General features: G+C 42.9%; 1 protein-coding gene and 1 pseudogene across 1 annotated transcript; both read right to left on the reverse strand.

The window, feature by feature from the left end:
* Positions 1–78: 78 nt before the first annotated feature.
* Positions 79–7,498, reverse strand: UXT (ubiquitously expressed prefoldin like chaperone). The gene is made up of 7 exons (XM_019716718.3): positions 7,366–7,498; positions 7,076–7,182; positions 6,040–6,121; positions 5,839–5,906; positions 5,463–5,570; positions 379–442; positions 79–175 (listed from the first exon to the last, which is right to left on the reverse strand). Exons 2-7 carry the CDS (start codon positions 7,171–7,173, stop codon positions 122–124), a joined length of 474 nt encoding a protein of 157 aa, XP_019572277.1. The 5' UTR covers positions 7,174–7,182; positions 7,366–7,498; the 3' UTR covers positions 79–121.
* Positions 7,499–8,591: 1,093 nt separating this feature from the next.
* LOC109437466 (double homeobox protein B-like) lies at positions 8,592–10,496 on the reverse strand (annotated as a pseudogene).
* Positions 10,497–11,572: the final 1,076 nt, after the last annotated feature.

Here is an 11,572-nt window from a genome sequence, read left to right on the forward strand (position 1 = left end):
TCCTAGCAATTTTGTGGTTCAGAAACAGGTACCTTAGCAAACAGCAGGGGTTAAAGGGGAAAAGAAGGGCCATGTGACTCAAAGGCATTCAGGCTCTTTAATGTCTGGAGGGGGGAAGCAGTCAGTGGTGAGGGTCCTCTGGGAAATTCTGCAGGCCCTGTAGTTCTCTAAGCCCCTGAAAAAGAGGACAGAAGAGATAGAACAGAGTGGGTCCAGGCCCCACCCCAGGCTTGCTCTGACCTCTCCCTCAGAGCCAGCTTGGTTCTAGCTTGGCTCCAGGTCAGAGATCAGATGGACCTTCCAGTCTCTGGCTCTCTCTTCCTCAGGTCACCACCCTAAAAGCATTTGGAGTCCTGGAGTGGGGTGAGCCGCTCTCACCTCTAGCATCATATGGATATGGGCCTTGATATTCATGGAGTCCTTCGTGAGGCTGTCGCTGAGCCTGGAGAAAAGAAACAAGAAAGTACAAAGTGGGCCCCATGATCATGAGGCTTCCTCATCACTTCAACAACCTGCATCCTGGATGACTTCCACGGCCTGTGGCAGGACATCCTACTACCTGACCTGCTCCCATGCAGAGATGCCTGGCCACCATATGGATTGCACTGATTCAAAGACATTTATTGAATCCCTACTCTATGCCAGGCAGTTTTAGGTACTGGGGAGACAGCAGCAAACACAACAAACAAAAATCTTGGCCTTGTGAAGCTCAAATTCTCATTAAGAGGGACAAATGATGGAATAAAATACAGAGTATGTCAGATAGTTCTAAGGACAATGAAACAAACAATGGGAGGATAAGGAGTGCGGGAGTGAGGGCTGCAATTCTAATTAGAGTGCTTCACTGAGAAGTGTTTGATTAAAGACTTAAAATGAAGTGAATCATCTGGATATATGGAAGATAAGTGTTCCAGACACAAGCGGCAGCAAATGCAAAGGTGCTGAGGTGCAGGTGTACCTGGCATGTCTGAGGCACCGCAGAGAGGCCAGTGTGGTTGGAGAATAAGCAAAGGTGGATTGTAGGAGGTGAGGTCAGAGTGGTAAGCAGGGAGACAGATCGTGTAAAACCTACAAAGCCACGGTAAGGACTCTGGCTTTTACTCTAAGTGGGATGGGAGCCAGGCTGTTATCAGAGCAGGGATGTGAAATGACTAGGGTTTACAAGGATCCACCTGGCTGCTGTGGGGAGAACTGACTGGGAGAAGAGATGATGTAGAAGCAGGAAGTCCAGGGAGGAGGCTACTGCAATAGTCCAGGTGCGAGATGGAAACTCAGACCACAGTGGCAGCAGTTGAGGCAATGAAAAATGATTGGATTTGGGATATATTTTGAAGGTAGAGTCAACAGCTTTTCAAAGGGTTGGATGTTGGCTGTAAGAGAGAGAAATCAAGCAAGACTCCAAGGCCTAAGCAACTGGGAAGCCGGAGTCGCCTGAAACCACTCTGGCCCTGGACTGTTGAGTTACATAAACCAGTCGATTACTTATAAAAACCAATTGGGATCGGTCTCACCCAAAAGAATCCTCATTAACACAAAGGGTCAAGGAAGGCCTTTCTGAAGAATGAAGAATGAGTAAGAGTTAAAAAGTAGGAGGGTCTTTTCCACAAAAAGGCCAAGAGGCAGGAAAGAGCTTTTTGAGGAACAGTCAGGAGACCGGAGTGTTAGATATTAAGTGAATGGTGGAAGAAAAGTGGTACAAGATAAGGTCCAAGACGTAGGAAGAGGCTAGATCATACAGGATCTTGATATCATGATAAGGAATGTGGATTTTATTGTGTTGAGCTGTTAATGTAGGAGTCAGTTTTAGGGAAATTAAATACTGTAAGGAAAGGAGAAAGCAACACAGGATGCTAAATTGGAAAAAATATTTCAAACCCATTTATATATCAGTATCTCCCAAATTTATGTTTTCAATCCAGACCTCTCTCCTGAACTCCAGTCTTGGGAGATTTTTCGGGTTTTTTTGCCTTTTAAATTTTCTTTTTTAAAATTTATTGGGGTGACAATGGTTAGTAAAATTACATAGGTTTCAAGTGTACAATTCTATAATATATCATCTATATACCACATTGTGTGCTCACCACCCAGAGTCAGTTTTTCCATCACCAAGAGCCCCATTACCCTCTTATACCATCCCCCTCTCCCCTCACTTACCTTCTGGTAACCACCAAACTGTTGTCTGTCTATGAGTTTTTGTTTATCTTGTTCTTTTGTTGCTTTCAGTTTTATATCCCACATATGAGTGAAGTCATATGGTTCTCGACTATTTCTATCTGATTTATTTCATTTAGCATAATAATCTCAAGATCCATCCATGTTGTCACAAATGGCAGTATTTCATCTTTTCTTATGGCAGAGTAGTATTCCATTGTGTATATATACCATATCTTCTTTATCCAATCATCTATCAAAGTGATGTATGTACTTCGATGTTCATTGTAGCATTATTTACAGTCTTGGGAGTTTTAACTACATCTTCAAAAACTACACTTCAGTGTTTAACAAGCACCTCACACTTAAAAGGTCCTAGACAGAATTCCTGATGTTCTCCATCTCAGATAATAGCAACTACATCCTTCCATTCATTCAGCCAAAAACCTGGACTCTTCTCTCTCACACCCCACATCCAATCAAACATTCTGTTTAAAATTGCAACTGCTCCATCCTGGGCATGTTTCTTATCTCTATTGCATGCTGTTCCCTGTAGCATTGTCAACCTGTGATACTACATCCTTTATTTGTTTGTTGTCTGTTTTCCCTGACTAGAATGTAAACTGTATAAGATTTGGTCTGCTTTGTTCCCTGCTGTATCCCCAAGAACCAAAAATGTATGTGGCACATAGTAGATACCCAATGTATGTTGAAGGAATAGCTGAATGGCTACTCCACTCAAAGAAACCTGAAGTCCTTAAAAGATGGTTGAGTCTATGTTAAAAGACAGGAAATAAATGGAACATGGGGTTGTTGACAGAGAGCAACAATGCTTTCAAGAATATCTGGGGTAGTGATCAAAGAACAAAGAAACGAACTTGATCAGCTTGATCCCTTGATCAGGGACACTTTGAACATCAAAAAAGAGAACACAATTAGTTAATGGTACAAGTTTAATCTATGAAAGGTACGTGTTCAACACTTAAAAAGGAGAAAAATACAAAGTTCACCAAATGCTAGTTGTAACACAAAAGGGATATGTTTAATTTATTGCTACCGATTTAAAATGTAAGGAAGTGTTAATAGTCATATGGTTATTCTGTCCTTTCTATTATGACATGTCTGTTTATGGGTGTGGATGTGTACTCCTTTTCTGTATGATCAGGAAACAACATACACAGAAACCTGATCCTCCCATTCCCCAAAGAAAGAAATATACTAAGAACAGGAAGGACTGACAGACCAGTTTGGCTACATAAAATAACCTGAAAGTTCAAAGTTTGTCACAAGTAACCAAGCATTTTAAAGAGTGAGCTACACAGACTCAACTCTTCATCCTCTAGAAATATTAGACCTCAAGGAAGTCCTACTAATTATAACTAAGTAATAAGAAATTCAACCACCTTTTGATCACACTAACAGACCAGGCCAATATATCAAAAAGACCAGACAAGGAGGCAGGTGCTGACAACTTAAATATCTAATTTTGGGGAAAGACATCAAGTCTCATAAAATTAAAATCTATTTGAAAGGCTCCCGAATCCTGTGACATAACAAAGAGAGTTGTTATAAAAAATGGTCTTGGTCTAAATGACAATCAGCTCAGAACTACACTGACTCCTGAGAGCAGGCCCCTAGACCAAACTGTTCACCAAGTGGTGTGACCACTAAGATTTAGAAATCTCAGCAGATCTGAGGCTCTTTTGGGTTTACTAACACTGAAACCCTTGAAAGGTTTGAAAAGAGAACTACTGAAACCCTAATGGAGGCAACTCTGGAAGAAATGAATGTAGGAATAAAGATAAATACAGTAGTACCTCGGTTTTCGAACGTCTCCGTTGAACATTTCGGTTTATGAACACCGTCAATTTTATGATCTATGGTATCATTAGATAGTAAAATTCATGCTAAATTTGCAGTTTTAGGGGTTGATTTTAAAGGTCTGGGATGGACTAGTCCATTTTGCATTACTTTCTATGGGGAAACCAAGCCTCAGTTTTCGAACATTTCAGAACTCGAATGGACTTCTGGAACGGATTTAGTTAGAAAACCGAGGTCCCACTGTATAATGCAGAAAGAATCTTAGGTCAGTGGCATAAACTCTAGTTAGGTATTGTTAACCCAAGTGCATTGCTCAACATCATTCCACCTGAGCCATGCTCACCTCTCCTGGCAGTTCCTCTAACACGGCAGGCACACAGCTCCCCTTGCCAGGAATGTTCTTCCCCAGTCAGCCCCCTGGCTTGTTCACTCAACCAAGTGACTCAAATGTCACTTCCTCTGGGAAGCCTTCCCTAGCTACATTTCGAACCTCTCATCCACACTCCCAGTTCCCCTTCCCTGCATAAACGTTAAAACACAACCAGAGTCCATACTTTCTCCCACCTTACCTCCCCATCACCACCAACAGAGATCTGCTTCGATCTCCACTTCAGTCTGTTTCTAGCATACCCTTTTAAATTCATTCAGCAAACACAGAGTGCCCACTGTATGCTAGGTACTATTCTGGTCACTTGGGGTAGAGACAAAATATCTCCCTTTGTAAACCTTATACCCCAGTGGGAGCAGGCCATGAATATCAGAAAGAAGTAAATTGCATAGTAAACATTAGGAGATCATAAGTGCTAACATGAAAAAGTAGAACGGGGGGGGGAATCAGGAGTGCCAGGGGTCACAATTTTAAAGTTAGGTTACAGAAGGCCTTGTTGAGGAAGTGACACTTATGTAAGACTTATACTGAATGAAGAGAAAGGAAGCCATGCAGGTACCTGGGGAAGGAGTACTGCAGGCAGAGAGAACAGCCACTGCAATCACCTTGAGGTGGGATTTTTCTGGGGGGTTTAAAGAAGACTGTGAAGGTCAGTGTTGTGAGAGCACAGCGAATGAGCAAAAACATTACCAGGAGGTGAAGTCAGAGGTAACTTGTTTTATTGTTACTGATTTATAGGCTATGACCTCTTGGATCTGGTCAAAATTATGGTTATGTGCAACAATATAGTCCTTCTAGAATGTAAGCCTTCAAGGAACCCTTCTGTCGTGCTCACTGCTGCCTTCCCGCCACCCAGCACAGGGCCTGGCATACGGCAGATGCCCGATAAATGTTTGTGTGAATGAATAATACAAAGACCATTTACTGAGTGCTTCATATGTACCACACCTGGGGCTGAGCTTTGCACCCCCCTTTCCTCAGCTCTAGCCCTGTGGAGGAGGGGAGATGGGTTCCTAAGTATCCCAGGCAGTCATGGGGGAAAAGGAGAAGGGTGTTGCAAATGGTGGTGTTTTTAGACACTATCCTTATGGAATAGACTTACTCTGTGAGGAGATTGCTCTTACGATCAATGAACTTGAGAGCTTCTGCCAGTGTCAACTCCAGGAAAAAACCATATCCAAGGGCCATGTAGATCCGTGAAGTGTCTGGGCTGAGGAAACAGTGGTGAGAGGAAGTGGGGGCAGTTCTTATCCATGTTTAGCATACCATACAGTTTAAGGGTTTTCAACTCCTCTTCCCCCACCTTCCCTAAACTGAAGCTTTGGGAGGGCAGGAATTTTGTCCCATTTTATTCACTGTCACATCTTCAGCACCAAGCACAGTGTCTGGTACACAGCAAGTACTCAAATAAATATTTGTTGAAGGAAGGACGGGGGAAGCTGAACCTTGTGGGCTTAGAGGGGCAGGTAGATACTCACACCACTGTATCAACAAAGAAGTTACAGCCCAAATCCACCTGCATATATAACTCCGAGTGCTTAGCTTCCTGTGGGGCCAGGGAAAAAGAGGTAGGGGTTAGTGGTCAACTTTGAGGTCAGTTGACAGGTTTTGGTCTGGAATACTTGTTCCCGTGCCCCTCCCTTGTCCACAAAAGGGGTAGCTAACCCTGGCATCTTTACCTGGAGTCGCTCAATGACATTTCTCAATTGGAGGTATTTGGACAGCTGCTCATATACCTTGTCACGATGATCCAGTACCTTTCTGATGGGACATGATGGAACAAGAGTAAAATAGTGACCAACAGGAAACCACGTCCCTCTTAGAATACCATGACCCTCTGAGACCTCATGTCATCATGCCATAAAGAGGCGTTTTAGTGCAGAAGTTAAGATGTGGACTCTCGATCAGACTGCTTGGATTTGAATGCAGGCTCTCCTTTTTACTAGCTGTGTGTCTTTGGTAAGTAAACAACCTCTGTGGGATTCAATTTCCTCATCTATAAAATAGGGATGACAAATGTTACCTCATAGAGTCATTAGATGGATTAAATGTTTACTATAAAGCATTTAGAATAGTGCCTGTGAAATAGTAAGCTTCGTATATGTGTTAGCTATTATTTATTAGTATTATTACACTATTCCCAATGCCTTCCTCCAATCAGAATGTTCCATTCTCACCCTAGAAAAATCCTCCATCCCTTTTAGGATGCTCTTAATCCTATTTATGAACACTCTACTTCCTGCTCAGATAAATAATGATAGTAATAATAATTTTTCATACTCCTTGACCCTCTAGTATCCAAGTTAAATCTTTTACAAGGACTGAACACATTGAAAACTGAAAACCATCAACTTCCCCATTTCACAGATCAAGAAACTGTGGCAGAGAAAGGCGATGCGAGGCACAGCGTGTTCACAGAGATGGCTAAATGGCCAAACCAGGATTCGAACCTGAAAACTCCAGCCGAGGCATCTAACACCTAACTAACACTTAAGCGACGACGGAGGCTGCGCATGTGCGGACATACCCTCAACTAAGACCGCCACATCCCTGTCAAGTTGCACCCAGAATGTCGCCCCTCCTCCCCACTCGAATGGGGCGCGGGGCCGGGCTCCGAACGTCTCGTCCACCAATCAGAAGGTTAGGCCTTGACTCCGAACGCCCCGCTCACCACGTGGAACGTTCCAAACGCCTCGCCCCCGCGCTGTCACTCACCTCAGATCCCTCTGCAGCACGTCAGAGACGAAGGCCTCATAGCGCAGCACTTTCTCCCCGGTGGCCTCCAGCGCCCGCCGTTTAGGGGGCGTCGCCATGATGGGCTCCTGAGGAATGGGGAGGGGGAAAACCACGTTGACCACACAGTGTGGCTTCATGCGCAGTACATATGCACCCTCTCAACGTAGGAAGTGGGCTCGTCCAACTCACGCTGGGGGCGGGGGGGTCAGCCTTCTGCCCCTCCCAACTCTGGGACCCGCCACCCAGAGATACCCAAACAAGGTCCTCACCTTAGAGCCGCCGGCAATAAGAACGGTTGGGATGAACCGCGGCTTCCGGGTGGCGCGGGTGTGTGACGTTCCACGAGGGCGCGGGCCAACCAAATAGCCAGGTGGGGAGGGCCAGTCCTGTACGGAAGAAGACGGCTGGAGTGGAGAAGAGAAGGGCGGGGCCTTACCCAGTCAGAAGAGATTGCGGAGGGCTGCAGAGCGTGGGAACCTGGGCTGCGCGCGGAGACTGGGGACTTGCAGGGCTGCTGGGGGTGGACTTTAATGGGATTTGGCGGGTCCTGGGGCGGGCGGAACGCACAGGTGGAGATAGAGAGAGAGAGTAAAAACTGCTTAGTATTTGAAAGTCAGAGCTTTGGAAGCAGGAAGGCAAGCATTGTTTACGGTTCTGATCTGTAAAAGAGGAGTACGGTACATCCCTGAGATCTGTGGCCCTGGATTTTGAGTATTTTACACGGCAAGTTTGAGTTTGACTCCCTGTAATGGGAATGAATGTGAGCATTTAAAGAGTTTTAAACGGAGACAGATTTTCTAAAATTCATCCTTGATAATTCCAGCTCTGCGGCTCACAGTGCATAACTGGGATTCAAACAGAAATTGACAATACACCATGTTTAATCACCTGATTTAATAGGGGAGTCAAATGGAGGGTCGCTGAAGTCTTCTGCCCAAGATTGGCTATCTTGTAGTTAGAAATAGTTTCCATTTTTTTAATGTGTAAGCTTTTTATTAATTTTCTTTTTTGCACTCAAGTTACTGAATGAATTTATTTCCCATGTTAGATTTTTTTTTAATGAACAAAGAATGTTTTTCAAGGATACTTTTGTTGCACCAAGGTAAACCCACATACATCTTCATACACCGAAATCTATTTTTAGAAGTTACTATTTCAGAAGAAGGGAAAAGAATGAGAATGTTTATTCCAGTTTTTAGGTTAACGTAATTTATAATAAAATGAAGAATTGTATGGAGATATATATATATATATATATATATATATATATATATATATATATATATATACACACATATATATACGTACATATAATTAGTTCGGTGCAAAAGTAACTGCGGTCTTTGCAATTTTTAACCTTTTAAACTAATTACTTGTGCACCGACCCAACATGTGTAAATACAGAGGGTGCCAAAAAAATGCACACACACCCTAAGGAAAAAATTGCACCAAAATTGTAATACTCAGTATATACATACCGTTAACAAAAGATGAATGCAAGTCACCTTTGACTTCTGCAATGACAGGTGCTCAGAGTGGTTGCCATCAACCTAATTTTAATAGTTTTCTCCTTTCTTAAAACGTGTATACATTTCTCTGGCACTCCCTGCATATATGACAAGCCCCAAAATGTGGAAATATTAACATCATTAGACTATGTTCAGTGACTGTGTGGTATTGCTATTATATTTTCCTTGTAATTTTTTGTATGTTTTAAGTAGTCAAAGGAAAAAATTATAAGTGAAATATACTCAGTATTATGGATTTATCCTAATTGATTTAATCATTCCTTTAGTGGTAGATACTAAGGTAGTTTCTAGTTCCCAATTCAAACCCTCAGAGCTTCAGGAAGAAGCTCACTTTCATCAACTCACATCAGCAGGAAATCCAGCATCCTTTCATTTTCTATATGATAAACTAATTTCAAGTTTGCCTTCACATCTTGCCAGAAGAGAAAGCAGTGCCGAGTTGTCCCTTGACCTATTCTCTCCTGGGTTTGGTTACAGTTTGTAGATTTTCCAGACTTGGGGACGTGGTGATTACAGGGAAGTAGTCCTATTTATCAGTAAAATGCTTTTGTTGGTGAGGATTCAGCAGATTCTGAATCTGGTGAGGATTCTGCCTAGTACCCACGGTATGGAGGCAGTATGGAGCTTGGAAGCAAGCTCAGTGAAGTGAGTACAGAAGATAACCACTGCCCACAATACAGAGTAAAACCTTTATTTGGATTTGCAAGTGGTTTTTCCTGCCCCCTGCATTAGTCTTGTACGGAACAGGATGATTTAATTGTTCATCGTCCTTTAAATTGCACAGATTCTGCTTCCAAAGAAAGGAGGCCTGGACCAGGTTCTGAGAACGACATTGTTTTCCTCCTCGTGAAAGTGAGCTTTGTTTTGCATCATGTGGAACACAGCCTGAAAATCTTCACTGAGGCACAGCTGGGGTCCTGGAGTGTCCTTTTTCTGTGGATCAGAACAGAACTCAAATTTTCAGGACTATCTTTCCCTGAAAATCTGGATTGTGGGAGTTGACCTAAAGGCTTGAGATTTCTACATATTGGTGCGATTGACTGAGGGGATGAGAAGGTTCTGCAGCTGACTGTGTGTGCTGTGGCCATAGTGGGTCAATGTGTCCCTTCTCCAGGATCCCATTCTGCAATCAGAGCCTGGCAGCACTCCTCCCACCATTGCATAATGTAAGATAAGTCCACGTGACCCAGGTCCTGTAATTGGTGTTTTTTGTGCTCAGGATGAGGCTGACAATAGTCCTTCAACTGCAGTGTTGCTGTGCCAGTCTGTTCTTTGTGATTCTGGCATTTTTCTTGGTTTGGGGTTCAGAGAGGAGTGTGAGTATCAGAAAGGACCCTCCTGGAGTCAGTGGTATTGGCAAGTAATTTGTAAACATCAGAGTAGAGGGTGAGTTCTTCCTGCACAACCTGCATGGGCTGCACCATCATGACACTTGGTCCTTGGCTCACACAAGGGACGAAGGACACGTGGGATGGGAGAAGAGCAGGTAGAAATGTTTGGTTCCTGCTGAAAGAATTGGAAGAAGGAAAATGATGAGACCAGCCTGAGAGAGTGGACAGGTCAGTTTGGTGCTGCTGAGCTGTCAGGTCTGGTGTCCCACTTGGGCCATTTAACAAGGAATTCACAGGCTCACTTCTGCTCTGCCCTGGGGACAGAGATCTTTGGTTCTGAAACCACATTTGAATTTTTGATTCCAGAATGCCTGTTTGTTTCGCCAGTATTTTCCTGGTTGCAATATCAGAGAATCGGTTCCTGTCAAAGACTTGAACTAGGATGTTTGATTGAGATCTTGTGATGGATGTCTGGTCTTGTCTGGCTTCTTTTGGTAAGTATTCTTGAGTCCAAGGCTTATGCTGGTCCTGTCCCTGGGTTTGATCTTTTCCTAAGGATCTTTTCCATAAGGATTTTTTCCTAATTGTCTCTGTTTTACTCTGTGGTTTTTAAACCAAATCTGAATGTTATACTCTGGAATGCCAGTTTCCTTGGCCAGCTGTTCCCTAGTAGCTATATCAGGGTAAGGGTTGTGTTCAAACCATTTTTGGAGGATGTCCTTTTGACTCTGGTTGTAAACAATCCTGTCTAGCCATGTTTCTTTTGGTAGTATGCCACTTACAGTGCTGTTCAAACCCATCTCGGGAAGAGGTACCTGGATTCCACAGAGACAACAAGCTGGCAGCTGAGCAGCTCTTCAAGACACAAGGCTTACCAATCCCCATGTTAGATTTTCAAATAATAACATCTAACCCAGCAAGTCCAGGCTTGAGCCTGGAGGAGAATCCCGATGTCTGGATTGCCCAAATGCTATTCCCGCTCACAGGGCCTAGAGTACCCACCCTTACCAGGGAACTCTTCCCAGGTAATTTGTGTGTTTAATGTATAAAAGCAAGATTTCCCCCCCAGGTGTTCAAAACCTAAGCAGGTGAAAATTTTCTTTGCCCTTAGAACAAGATGATTGTAAAAAAACATTGAGATTAATTTTTCTTTTGTAAATCTTCTCATGTTACATATAGCTAAAATTACATTTAGTGTGATTGAAACAGACACTAGGTATTTAGACAAATATTACCAAATTATATAGTTTTCCTGTGAAAAGGGTGTTACATTTATTATCTTTATTTAACAGGGAGAACACAGAGTTCTTTTGAGCTGGAGATGGGTCTGTGTATGTCTATTAACTTACATTTCACGAAAACACTTTTTACTTCTTAAAACCATGTTTCTAACTTCATTTTTATATTTCAAACCTATAGAAAAGTTGGCAATGTACACCCACACAACCTTGACTTAGACTCACAAATTGTTAATATTTGACCACATTTGCTTTCTCTCTTTCCAGGTCACATGATAATCGTTGACATGGCTGCATAGCATTCCATCTTTTGGATGGACTTAGGTTGTTGAGCTACTTTTCTATTATTGGATGTTTATGTGTGTCCATTTTTTTCAT

Source organism: Rhinolophus sinicus, chromosome 18 (genome assembly GCF_057876585.1).
Source record: "Rhinolophus sinicus isolate RSI-liver-muscle chromosome 18, RSI-T2T, whole genome shotgun sequence".
Lineage (NCBI taxonomy): Eukaryota > Metazoa > Chordata > Mammalia > Chiroptera > Rhinolophidae > Rhinolophus > Rhinolophus sinicus.

Coding starts and splice junctions, on each gene's coding strand:
- UXT (XM_019716718.3), bottom strand. CDS start 7,173: ATGGCGACGCCCCCTAAACGGCGGGCGCTGGAGGCCACCGGGGAGAAA. Junction 5,571..5,838: donor TTCTTTGTTGATACAGTGGT/GTGAGTATCTAC, acceptor CTGTTTCCTCAG/CCCAGACACTTCACGGATCT. Junction 176..378: donor ATATCCATATGATGCTAGAG/GTGAGAGCGGCT, acceptor CCTCTTTTTCAG/GGGCTTAGAGAACTACAGGG.